The sequence below is a fragment of the Hyla sarda genome, chromosome 10 (assembly GCF_029499605.1).
Source record: "Hyla sarda isolate aHylSar1 chromosome 10, aHylSar1.hap1, whole genome shotgun sequence".
Lineage (NCBI taxonomy): Eukaryota > Metazoa > Chordata > Amphibia > Anura > Hylidae > Hyla > Hyla sarda.
The window spans coordinates 126276524-126290271 of NC_079198.1; the positions used below are offsets into that span (position 1 = coordinate 126276524).

Consider the following 13748-nt stretch of genomic DNA (forward strand, 5'->3'; position numbering starts at 1 on the left):
CAAAGACCCAGTAACGTCTCAATGTGTATCATAATCCTTTCAGGAGTCTGGGAAAGCTGGGTGATAACCCCTGGACTGGCCATAATAATGCTCACCCAGCTTTCTCCAGAACAACTATGGAAAGAAATGTAATTTCATCTGCTCTGCCAGTTTTTCTCTTTTTTTTTTTTTTTTTTTATGGTAATAGACATAATGGATGGGGTGTGGCGTGACATCACGAGGGGGCGTGGCCGTGACATCATGACCGCAGCCGCTGCTCCAAGCCTTCTGAACTGTATGTTCAGTAGGCTGCGGCACGGGATTACCCCTTTAATATAAATCAAACTCTTTGAGCAGCAAATAATCCACCTACCATAGAATAACCCCTGAGGGTAGAGTGATGAATGATTTATATTGTTACATTTATATTATTATTTAAAGGGTTCCTCTGGTGGAAAACAAGTTGTTTCAAATCAACTGGTGCCAGAAAGTTATACAGATTTGTAAATTACTTCTATTAAAAAATTGTAATCCTTCCAGTACTTATCAGCTGCTGTATGCTCCAGAGGAAGTTGTGTAGTCCTTTCCAGTCTGACCACAGTGCTCTCTGCTACCACCTTTGTCCATAGCAACCTACAAACAAACAGAAGAGCAACATCACATAGCATACTGTCTGGCACTGCACAGTTAAACTTCTTTATTAACCCATTTAGAACCAGCATCAAACGAACATCCCTCCGTACACGGGGGGCAACAACTGTGTCACACTCAAACGGCGCTTCCACAGGCCCGGGCTGAGCATTTGGGCGTGAAACAGTTGCTGCCCCTGTGTGCATCCTTTTCTTCCCCAGCCTGGACTATAGCCAGCTCCCCATGCTCAGCTCGGGCCTGAGGAAGTGCAGTTTGGACGTGAAACACTTATTCCCCCTGAGTACGTCGTCTTCTTCTTCCCCTGCCTGGACTTTAACCAGCTCCCCGTGCTCAGCCCGGGCCTGAGGAAGTGCAGTTTGGACATGAAACAGTTATTACCCCTGTGTACGTCTTCTTTTTCCCCTGCCTGGACTTTAACCAGCTCCCCGGGCTCAGCGTGGGCCTGAGGAAGCACCGCTTGGACGTGAAACAGTTGTTGTCCCTGTGTACGTCGTCTTCTTCCACCTCCTGGACTTCAGTTCCCCCTTTTCCTTTTTTTGTTTGCCTTATGAACCGTAAATAAACTAAGAAAGTGCCACTTGCACTTTATTTAATATAATGATCTAGCAACAGACATCATCCCCTTATACATATGCATTATGTGGTGTCAGGGTGTGATGCGATGTGAGGTGTAAGGGGCAGATCCAGTTTCCCAGGTGTAGATGGTGTTAATCCCTTAGTGTTCGTGACACCAGGGCGTGGTTTGCCTATGTAACCACCCAAAGGTAGCACCGCTAGTCCTAGGTTAGGCAGGGGTAAATAATAGTCCAAGGTCAGGTTAAGGTTAAAGGGGTACTCCACTGCTCAGCGTTTGGAACAAACTGTTCCGAATGCTGTAGCTGGTGCCGGGAGCTCGTGACGTCATAGCCCCCTCAATGCAAGTCTATGGGAGGGGGCGTGACAGCCATCACGCCCCCTCCCATAGACTTGCATTGAAGGGGTGGGGCGTGACATTATGATGTCACGAGCTCCCAGCTATGATGTCACGAGCTCCCGCTGCCGGCTCCAGAGTTTAGAACAGTTTGTTCCAAATGCTGAGCAGTGGAGTACCCCTTTAACGGTAGCTTTTACTGAGATTGAACAGGTATAACAGTCTTTACAGGGCAGTAAGGATCCTAGAGAGGTGACCAGTAACACAGGGGACCTCGCAGCTTGCTGGGACTTGCAGTGACTTTGACAGACTTTAGGACCGCCACGCTGACTATAACTGACTTTACTTGGCTGAGGATAGTGACAGCAGCCAGAGATGACTTACTGACTTGTGGCTGTAGGTGGCTTGAGGCCTCCAGATGTGCTGGACACTGACTCTGAGATGTCTGGACTTGACCTCAGGATCTAAGAGAGAGATTGTAGTACCTTCCCCTCTTATAAAGGGGGCGGAGCAAGTAGCCCATAGGCTAGCTGCAGGTCATCTGGTCACCTGGTGCTCTCTGGGGAACAAAACATGTGACTTAAACATGTGGCATCCATTATCATGTGACTAATAACCATGTGACCATATCAAAGGTCCTTTACACTAAATACACAACCTATACACAATATGGGGGACCACTGCAGGAGAGCCCTTAGGACGTACAGGGACTCAACCTGACAGGACTGTAGGAGCATATCCCGTACTGGGACATCACAATTATTTTTGCCTTGCATAAGATTATACATATATTGTAATTTCTATCACCCAACCTTGGTATTCTGAGGACGTTCATCTTTTTGTTGCTGACATCTGCGCTTTGGTATTTTTATAAATTGCTTCAAATAAAGATGAAGATATGTAATTAAAATCCTTCTGCTGCAGCATCATTTTCTATGTAGGTTGGTTGTATATTACATTCTATTATAACCTACATTACTTTATGTTCTTACACAGAACGGCCCCTGTATTAGATGCTAAATCCCTGAGGATCTGATCTTCCCTGTATGGAGATTACAGAATAACATCCAGGGATCAGTTTTCTGTGGATCAGTTAGTGTAAAGCCATAAAAGTTATTAAAGGGGTATTCCAGGAAAAAACTTTATATATTCAACTGGCTCCAGAAAGTTAAACAGATTTATAAATTACTTCTATTAAAAAATCTTAATCCTTCCAGTAATTATGAGCTGCTGAAGGTGAGTTGTTCTTTTCTGTCTGGCAACAGTGCTCTCTGCTGACATCTCTGCTTGTCTCAGGAACTGCACAGAGTAGAAGAGGTTTGCTATGGGGATTTGCTTCTAAACTGGGCGGTTCCTGAGACACGTGTCATCAGAGAGCACTTAGACAGAAAAGAACAACTCAACTTCATAAGCTTATAAATACTGAAAGGATGAAGATTTTTTAATAGAAGTAATTTACAAATCTGTTTAACTTTCTGGAGCCAGTTGATATATAAAAAAAAAAGTTTTTTCCTGGAATACCCCTTTAAAATCCAGTGATAGGATCTTGTGTATGGGAAGAACTCATTGTAAGGTGCTCAGGAGAGGATGAGAGTGGTAGTTCAGGCTAGCTGGGGGTATTAGTCCCCTCGGGTAAAGGATACGGTATTGTCAGGAGTGACAGGGTTGTCTGGCTAACCTGACGAATCCCCTATGAGCCCATGCATTGCATTTGTCAATAGAGGGTCTGCACAATGTAAGAAGTCCTAGGCCCCAGGGTAAATGTCTTAAAGGGGTACTCCGCTGAAAAACATTTTATCCCCTATCCCCCAAAGGATAGGAGAAAAGATGTCTGATCGCGGGAGTCCCACAGCTGGGACCATGGGGGAGATTTATCAAAACCTGTGCCGAGGGAAAAGTTGCTGAGTTGCCCATAGCAACCAATCAGATGGCTTCTTTCATTTTTAACAAGGCCTCTGCAAAATGAAAGCAGTGATCTGATTGGTTGCTATGGGCAACTCAGCAACTTTTCCTTTGGACGGGTTTTGATAAATCTCCCGCCCATGTGATCTCGGTGCAGAACCCGGCGTTCAGTCAGAGCTGAGGGGGGTCGTGACATCATGGCCACGGGCCTTGTGACGCCACGCCCTCTCAATGCAAGTCTATGGCAGGGGGCGTGGCAGCTGCCACGCCCCCTCCCATAGACTTGCATTGAGAGGGTATGGCGTGACATCATGAGGGCCGTTTCCATGATGTCACACCCTCCGCCGCCGGCTCCAATCGTTCAGACCAAAATGTTCCCAACGCTGGGGCAGCGGAGTCGCCCTTTAAAGGGTAACTTTAATCAACTGGTGCCAAAAAGTTAACCAGATTTGTAAATAAAGTGAACTTTTACACCTTCAAAGAAAGAGTCTCTGTGTAGACTGTGTGAAAATTCCAGCAGAAATTAGATGATTCATTTTTTCTTCCTTTTATTTTCTTTTATTCCTTATTTCGGATCTTTTCTGTAGTACAAAACAGTAGTAGAAGATAGGATGTCGGACACATCCAGTATAGCAGAGGTCTTGGTTCACTACCTGGGAGCCATCAGGGTCAGGACGTGACGTTTCGGGGGACCTCCCCCTTACTCATGCGTACTAGATCCTGGATATCGGAAGGAAGATATAGGAGTCTCACACCTGTATAGAATTCAATTAGTACCAACAAGGTAAAACTAGTATTTTATTTCTCTGTGTATAGTGTCCAAAGGGACTGATATTTAATAAAATGACATTATGTGAGACTATTAATCATTACCGCCGACATTAGAAGTAAATATTTTACAAAAAAAGCTTTAGAACTACAGACTTCATTTAAGCCTGATGGGGAAGTCGTAAAATAAAATAACTTAAAAAAATGAATTAAAAAAAGATGATGATTTAATAGTGAACATTTCTGATCACGTTCTCACCGAACATGAAAAAATGATTCTCAACAAAGGTTTAGGATTTGTCGTATCTCATGATGATAAGGACATTTTGGATTTCAAAGTTGAAATGTTTAAACTGAATAGAAATATCAAAATGAAAATGTTTCTGCACGATAATGAGACACGATAACGAGCTTCTTCTCGGGCTGAAATACCATTACAAACAATTCCAGATTCTCTCAGAAAAAAATCCACATTTATACCCGAAGTAGTCTCTAATAGTGCAAATGCATTTTCACAAATAGTCATTGCAGAAGTACCGTATTTTTCGCCGTATAAGACGCACTTTTTCTTCCCCAAAACTGGGGGGAAAAAGTCGGTGCGTCTTATACGGCGAATACACACCTATCGCGGCGGTCCCTGAGGCCATCAACGGCCGGGACCTGCGGCTAATACAGGACATCACCGATCGCGGTGATGCCCTGTATTAACCCTTCAGACGTGGCTATCAAAGCTGACCGCCGCGTCTGAAGGGAAAGTGACACTAACCCGGCTGTTCAGTCGGGCTGTTCGGGACCGCCGTGATTTCACCGCGGCGGTCCCGAACAGCCCGACTGAATAGCCGGGTTAGGGCTTACAGGACACCGGGAGGGACCTTACCTGCCTCCTCGGTGTCTTCTCCGTTCAGGGATCCCCTGTATGGCCGGCGCTCTCCTTCCTCGTCATCACGTCATCGCGTACGTGCGTCGGCGTGCGTAACGACGTGATGGTGGCGACAGAGAGTGAGGATGCCCGGCCGGCAGCAGAGACGTTCCGGAGCGACAGGGACACGGCGACAGCGATGGAGCGACATCCAGGGCAGCGGTGACGGGTCCGGAGCGGCGAGGACACGTGAGTATTACCTCCTATGCAGTGGTCTTCAATCTGCGGACCTCCAGATGTTGCAAAACTACAACTCCCAGCATGCCCGGACAGCCAAGCCAAACCACTATTGGCTTCAAAATCTTTAATTTTTTAGATTTTGCACCTAAAAATAAGGTACGTCTTATACGCCGCTGCGTCCTATAGGGCGAAAAATACGGTAAGTGAAAAATGGAATAATGTAGGAAAATTTCATTCCAATGTTTCAAAAGAAGAAAAATTGCATTAAAAAATTTACAAGACAACCCCTCCCTTGTCATCAAACGTGCTGACAAGGGAGGGGCCATCGTATTAATGCGAAGGGAAGATTATATACTCGAGGCTAACAAACAGACGATACAAGTGTTTATGAATTAGTGAAAGAGGATCCCACGTCTAGATTAAAAATAGATATCAATACATTTATTGGTCATTCCCTTGATAATGGTATTATTTCCAAAAGAATGTACAATAGTTTGTTGGTGGATTTTCCTCGTGTCCCAGTTCTATATCTCCTCCCAAAAAACCACAAGGATCGCGACCGCCCCCCGGGGCGCCCGATCGTTTCCGTTACGGGCTCCCTGTGGGAGCCGCTCGCGATCCTTGTGGATAGTTTCCTCCAACCTGAGGTAAAAAAGTTAGATCGCTGTCTTCAAGATACTACTCATTTTTTACAATGTCTTAACGCCATTGATGCCACAAATTTTAAATTTTTATGTACAATGGACGTACAAAGTTTATATACTAATATCCCTCAAATAGAAGGTGCAGAATGTATACATGAGGTCCTTTGTAAAAACAAAAATCTAAGTAATCAAATGATTTCATTTTTGATGAATATTTTGGATTTCTTCCTGCATAGAAATTACTTCCGTTTTGACAAAGTTTTTCTGACAAGTAGGCGGGACTGCGATGGGGTCTCCCGTCGCCCCAAGTCTGGCAAATATTTTCATGCATGCATTCGAGGAGAGGTTTGTCTTTTCCTCCTCAGACATGGAGACCCCACTGACGTGGTTACGTTATATGGATGACGTCTTCATGCTCTGGGCAGGGGGGGGGGGGGGGGACAGAGGAATCTCTCCTCGAGTTTGTACATAATTTGAATACGGTACATCCTACGATTAAATTTACTATTACATATAATCTTAATAAAATTCAATTCCTAGATGTAGAAGTCACGAAAAATGGAAAAATCATTTGATACTACATTATATGTAAAAAATACGGATAAAAGTAACATGTTACATAAAAATAGCTTTCATAATCCTAGTATGTTTCGAGGTCTACCTAATAGTCAATATATCAGGGCAAAAAGAATAATTAATAAAAAAAAGAAGAATATGAAAGAAATAAAAACATCATTAGAAAATAATTTGAAAATAGAGGTTATTCTAGAAAAGAATTAAAAAAGATAGAAAATGAAGTATCTACATTGGACAGAACAGATTTACTTATGAAACGAGAGAAAAATAAAAAAAGAAGATTGAGAGAGTAATGTACATTGGTGCATATGATAGACATACCAATTTAATTAAAAGAACAATTAATAAATACTGGGGAATATTAAAACTAAACTAAATATGGAAAAAAAAACATGTTTGTACATAGCAGAGGAAAGACTATTGGTAATAAAATAATACGAGGCGATATCTCAAGAAGCCTATTGGATTACCCTTATGGAAACGACTTCCCCATTAGGCTTAAAGGGGTACTCTGCCCCTAGACATCTTATCCCCTATCCAAAGGATAGGGGATAAGATGTCAGATCGCCACGGTCCCGCTGCTGGGGAGCCCTGGGCTCCCCGTTGCGGTACCGGGCTCTCATTACAGCAGAGAGCGAGTTCGCTCTGTGTGTAATGACGGTCGATACGGGGGACGGAGCAGCGTGACGTCATGGCTCCGCCCCTTGTGACATCACGGCCCGTCCCCTTAATGCAAGTCTATGGGAGGGGGCGTGAGGACCACCGTGCCCCCTCCCATAGACTTGTATTGAAAAGGGCGAGCCGTGATGTCACGAGGGGCGGAGCCGTGACGTAACGATGCTCCGGCCCCTGTATTGCCCGTCATTACGTGCAGAGCGAACTCGCTCTGTGCTGTAATGAGAGCGCGGTGCCGCAGCGGGATCCCAGGGCTCCCCAGCAGCGGGACTGCGGCAATCTGACATCTTATCCCCTGTCCTTTGGATAGGGGATAAGATGTCTAGGGGCGGAATACCCCTTTAAATGAAGTCTGTAGTTATAAAGCTTTTTTTTTTAAATATTTACTTCTAATGTCGGCGGTAATGATTAATAGTCTCACATAATGTCATTTTATTAAATATCAGTCCCTTTGGACACTATACACAGAGAAATAAAATACTAGTTTTACCTTGTTGGTACTAATTGAATTCTATACAGGTGTGAGACTCCTATATCTTCCTTCCGATATCCAGGGTCTAGTACACATGAGTAAGGGGGAGGTCCCCCGAAACGTCACGTCCTGACCCTGATGGCTCCCAGGTAGTGAACCAAGACCTCTGCTGTACTGGATGTGTCCGACATCCTATCTTCTACTACTGTTTTGTACTACAGAAAAGATCTGGAATAAGGAATAAAAGAAAATGAATCATCTAACCGTGAGTGCTGGAATTTATTGAATTGAAAGTGTAGCCCACTCTTGCTTATACATAAGCCATTACACCTTGTTCACACTAGTGTGTTGCTGTGCGGCGTCCATTGCTGCCGTGGCGCCGTGTCTGTGGGGGGCGCGGCCCAGGGATTGGTTTGAGTGGCATTGGGGCCGCTCTGCCAGTGGGTCGTTCCCCCCCCCCCCCCCCCGTGGGCACTGGTGTTGCGGCGGTGGTGGTTGCCACCCAGTGCTACGCCATTTTATGCTAGGGACGTTAGGGACCCACTCTAAATAGGTGGCCTTGACGTGGCGAGTGGGCTTGTACTTTTTGATCAAAATGTATATTAACAACCTGTTAGTTTTTGAATTTATGCTAAGAAGCAAGTAGATCAAAATACAATTTGTGGATGTGCAACCATGTCTGTTTTTTCTACCTGAATTCAGATTTGTAAATTACTTCTATTAAAAAAAAATCCCAATCCTTCCAGTACTTAGCAGCTGCTGTATGCTCCAAAGGAAGTTCTTTTCTTATTGAATTTCCTTTCTGCCTGACCACAGTGCTCTCTGCTGACACCTCTGTCCATGTCAGGAAGTGTCCAGAGCAAGAGAGGTTTTTCTATGGGGATTTCCTCCTACTCTGGACAGTTCCTGACATGGACAGAGGTGGCAGCAGAGAGCAATGTGGTCATGCAAAAAAATGAACTACACAACTTCCTGTGGAGCATACAGAAGCTGATACGTACTGGAAGGATTGGGATTTTTTTTTTATAGAAATCATTTACTAATCTGTTTAACTTTCTGGCACCAGTTGATTTAAAAAAAAAAAAAAATAATAATGTTTTCCGGTGGAGTACCCCTTTAAGGTGTTTGGGGATTTATCTGTTGATGTAAAATGCAACATGCGAGAGAGTCCAGACACAGTGTAACAATAAGGAATAAACTGAATTTGGCTGAAGCACAGGGACGTAACTATAGGGGGCGCAGAGGTCGCAGTCGCATTTGGCCCTGGTGCCTAAGGGGGGCCCCATAAGATACCAGTATTATAAATAACATATGATAGACAAGGGGCCCTGTTGAAGATTTTGCATTGGGGCCAAGTTCTGACCCCATCCTGTCAGGTGTGAACAGTTGCGGAGGTGTATTGGTGAGGTATATGTTTTCTTGGCCTTAGGGAAATGTTATCAAATTTTCCTATATTTTTGTCACTCTATATCAGTGGTCTTAAAGGGGTATTCCAGGAAATTTTTTTTTTTTTTTTTTTTTTTTTTTTTTTTTTAAATCAACTGGCTCCAGAAAGTTACAGATTTGTAAATTACTTCTATTAAAAAAAATCTTACTCCTTTCAATAATTATCAGCTGCTGAAGTTGAGTTGTTCTTTTCTGTCTGGCAACAGTGCTCTCTGCTGACATCTCTGCTTGTCTCGGGAACTGCACAGAGTAGAAGAGGTTTTTTCTATGGGGATTTGCTTCTACTCTGGACAGTTCCCGAGTCACGTGTCATCAGAGAGCACTTAGACAGAAAATAACAACTCAACCTCAGCAGCTCATAAGTACTGAAAGGATTAAGATTTTTTTTTTTAATAGAAGTAATTTACAAATCTGTTTAACTTTCTGGAGCCAGTTGATATATATAAAAAGTTTTTTTCCTGGATAACCCCTTTAAACCTGCGGACCTCCAGATGTTGCAAAACTACAACTCCCAGCATGCCCGGACAGCCGTTGGCTGTCCGGGCATGCTGGGAGTTATGGTTTTGCAACATCTGGAGGTCCGCAGGTTGAAGACCACTGCTCTACGTGATGTTACATTCTATTACCTCCCATTATATTGCAGTATATTATACTACATTTTGTTACCTTTACATTATAATCATTGGCTTCCTCTTCTGGTTTCCAGATTTATTACTATTCTGATGGAACGACATATAAACCCGGGTCCCAGGCCGACCGACTGACCGCCGTCCACCACACCCCGACCTCGGGGGCCGCCTCCATTCAGCTGACCGATATCTCTTCGCTGGACAATGGGACCTATGTGTGTGAAGTGAATAATCCTCCTGATTTCAGCGGCAGCGGATCCGGGATCATACAGCTCTCGGTCCTCGGTGAGATGGTCCCCTCTCTACAAGATTTAGAATTAAAGGGTAACTCTCATTAAAACTAATTTTTGCTATTGCAGTCCTTATAGTAAATAAAAAATATTTCTAATATACTTTGTTTAAAAAAAATGAAGTTTTCTATGTTTTATTTGTGCTTAAAAAAAGCTCAAGAGCATATTCCCCCCCCCCCCCCCCATCTTATTCACAGACTTAGGACTGAAGCCCAAACACAGAAAGTGAGGGGGGGGGGGGTGTCCAACCAACAGCATATGGCAGTTAAGTGTGAGAGGAGCTGTGATTGGATGAGGCTGGACACCCCTCCCCCCCCACTCAGCACTCCAGGCTGCACTTTCTGTGTTTGGACTTCGGTCCTAAGTCTGTGTATGAGATGGGGGGAAATGTGCTCTTGAGCTTTTTTTTTTAAGCACAAATAAAACATAGAAAACTTCATTTTTTTTAACAAAGTATATTAGAAATATATATTTTTTTTTACCATAAGGAGTGCAATAGCAAAAATTTGTTTTAATGAGTTACCCTTTAAAGGCAGCCATAAACATATAGGGGAGGGAGCCCCATAGAAAAGATCATGCAGTGAATGCATATGGTGCTCGGGGTAGAGTCTGGCATTTGTTTTCCCCTCCACTCAATTTTGATCCTGTTCCCCTCCCCCCAATGCAGTTTTCCTGGAGGTGTAGGTCCCACTCAGGTTCCCACCAATAAATACCAAAGTTGATGGGACCAGCTAGGCCTCGGCCTCCTCTCACCAAGAGTGACCAATATGTGGTGAGGGTGTGATGGGGGGCAGATGGCATTAACCCCTTATGTTCGTGACGCCAGGGTATAGTTTTACCTCTATACCACCCGAGGTATGGCCGCTGGATCCTGGGCTAGGCACAGGGGAAAATAATGACTCCGACGCCAAGTTACGGAACAACAGCAGCTTTACTGAGGCAGACAGATGGAATAGTCTTTACAGCTCAAATTTGGTCCACTCCCCTCCACTCAATTTTGATCCTGTCCCCCCCCCCAATGCAGTTTTCCTGGAGGTATAGGTCCCACTCAGGTTCCCACCAATAAATACCAAAGTTGATGGGACCAGCTAGGCCTCGGCCTCCTCTCACCAAGAGCCCCATAGCCAAAGCCTGGTCTGCTTTTTGAAGACCCACAGATGACCTCTTCCTCCTCTTCTACAAGGGGTTGGAAGGGATGAGGGCAACAAGCAGGGTCACCTGTTCCAGGATGGTGGATGTGGCAGGATTGACCACTTCAGTAGCTTCCATAGATTATCCCGTTAAATCAGAAACTTTAGGGCCCCCCTCTTCAGGACATAAATAGAACTCTTGGCTTTTTTTTTTTTTTTTTTTTCCAGTTCCTCCAACTTCTCCGTCTTGTCATGCTAATGGAAACGCCATCACGGGACACGACATCACCCTGAGCTGCTCTTCCACTGGAAACCCCACGCCCGTCTACGGATGGACCATGGTGGGCACAAAAACTGCTCTACTGCCAGGAATTCTGGAAAGTAAGAAGCTCTAAATATGACAGGAAGGAAATACGGTGGGAGTATTATACTAATATAGTGGTATAAGTGATATAGCATTATGATAGAATACTTACCTAAGTGACTTAATGGAGGTCCCAGATTAAGAGGAAGCAGCAGGAAGATCACAGAGTTACAGGGGCATAGAATTCCCAGAAGCACAGAGCATTTCAGGAGAGGGACGTGCTGATCGTATGGGAGATGGCAAACTGACATATGTGGTGAGGGTGTGATGGGGGGCAGATGGCATTAACCCCTTATGCTTAGGTGTTCAGGCGCCCTGTGCAAGCTAACCCCATAACACCCCCCCCCCCCCGCCCCTGATCACCTCCACAACCGCCCGCAAGTTCACTTACCCTGCCGGGGATTGGTGCAGTGAGGCTGCATCTACTCCTGTCACTGCACGGGGTCTCTGCTGACACCTCTGTCCGTGTCAGGAACTGTCCAGAGCAGCATAGGTTTGCTATGGGGATTTTCTCCTGCTCTGGACAGTTCCTGATACAGACATCAGGTGTCAGCAGAGAGCACTGTGGACAAGACAAAAAATAAATTGAAAAAGTAAAGAATTTCTTCTGTAGCATACAGCTGCTAAAAAGTACTAAAAGGATTAAGATTTTTTAATAGAAGTTATTTACAAAACTGTTTAACTTTCTGGCACCAGTTCATTTAAAAAAAAAAGTTTTCCGCCAGAGTATCCCTTTAAGGGGGGACTCAGGGGACACTGCAATAGAATCCGCCAGACAGGACAGCAAGGGTACAGGGGTGCAACTCCTGTACTGGGCCACCACACATAGCTGGGGGAGCAGATTCTCCAGCAGACTGAGTGTTACAGCACAGAGTATTTCAGGAGAAGAAGTTGTTACATTGTGGTGGTCCAGAGCAAACTGCACCAGCTGCTATGCCGAACTTACTCGGGTGGTTGAAGTATTATAAGGTTTGCTGGACAGTAAAAGATGTGTTGTAAGTGCTTAAAGGGGTTCTCCGCTGCTTGATATCTTATCCCCTATACGATGTCTGATTGTGGAGGTCCCGCTGCTGGGGACCCCCCTGATCTGCTGCAGCACCCGGCATTCTAAACTAACGCTGGATTCCTGCGGCAGTGGTCCAGACGTCCTGGCCACACCCCCTCATGACGTCACACCACGTCCCCTCCATTCATGTTTATGGGAGAGGGAGTGTCAGTTGACATGCCCCACCCATTGACATGAATGAAGGGGGCGTGGCCGTGACATCACGATCACCGCCTCTGGCTCCGAGTGTTCTGAACAATATGTTTGGAGTACCCTTTAAGGCCTATATAAGTGTGTTTTTACATTGAATGGGTGTTTGTTTGGTAAAACATGCATACACTGAGTTTCTTAAAGGGGTACTCCGGTGGGAAAAAAAAACATTTTTATCAACGGTGCCAGCAAGTTAAACAGATTTGTAAATTACTTTTTGAAAAAGAAATCTTTATCCTTCCAGTACTTATCAGCTGCTGTATGCTGCAGAGGAAGTTCTTTTCTTTTTTTAATTTATTTTCTGTCTGACCACAGTGCTCTCTGCTGACACCTCTGTCCATGTCAGGAACTGTCCAGAGCAGGAGAGATTTGCTATGGGGATTTGTTCCTACTCTGGACAGTAGTGCTGGGTGGTATGACCAAAAATGTGTATCACAGTATTTTTCAAACTTGTGGCGGTTCCACGGTATTTGACGGTATTTTTTCCCCCACTCATTTCCCCCTTTACCACCATACTTGTCCCCACCAAATCCAAGTAACACCCAACGTACTTGTACGGATCTTCAGGAGTTCACTTGGATATACTTAATCCCTGGATGTTTTTCCTGGGCTTTGTATAAGGGGAAAGCTTCATATGAAAAGGACATTGTGGGGTTCATTGAGGGTCACAGGGTTACACCACTTGAGCCACGTGACATATCAGGGACTAGTTCCCCCATAATGAACCCCCTCACTATAACTCCCCATGTTCACCACAGCCATTCGGCTTCCTTCCCATAGATGAGGTAACAGGATCCCTTCTGCTCACTAACCTGTCAGCACCAATGTCCGGCACTTACCTCTGCACGGCCTCCAATGAAATGGGAAAAGCCACGTGTGAAGTGACAATATCGGTATCAGGTACTGTACTCTGCACTGTGCAACCTCACAGCACCCACACTATACTCTTCACGGTGCA

General features: G+C 44.8%; 1 protein-coding gene across 2 annotated transcripts in view; it reads left to right on the top strand.

The window, feature by feature from the left end:
* VSIG2 (V-set and immunoglobulin domain containing 2) overlaps nt 1–13748 on the top strand; it is a 53304-nt gene that overhangs the window by 36150 nt on the left and 3406 nt on the right. The window contains exons 3-5 of one of the 2 annotated variants that reach the window (XM_056543432.1): nt 9829–10036; nt 11400–11552; nt 13571–13690. In XM_056543432.1, coding sequence (XP_056399407.1) covers nt 9829–10036; nt 11400–11552; nt 13571–13690 — 481 coding nt within the window. The remainder of the gene's footprint in view (nt 1–9828; nt 10037–11399; nt 11553–13570; nt 13691–13748) is intronic. The other variant, XM_056543433.1, reaches the window with a different exon arrangement.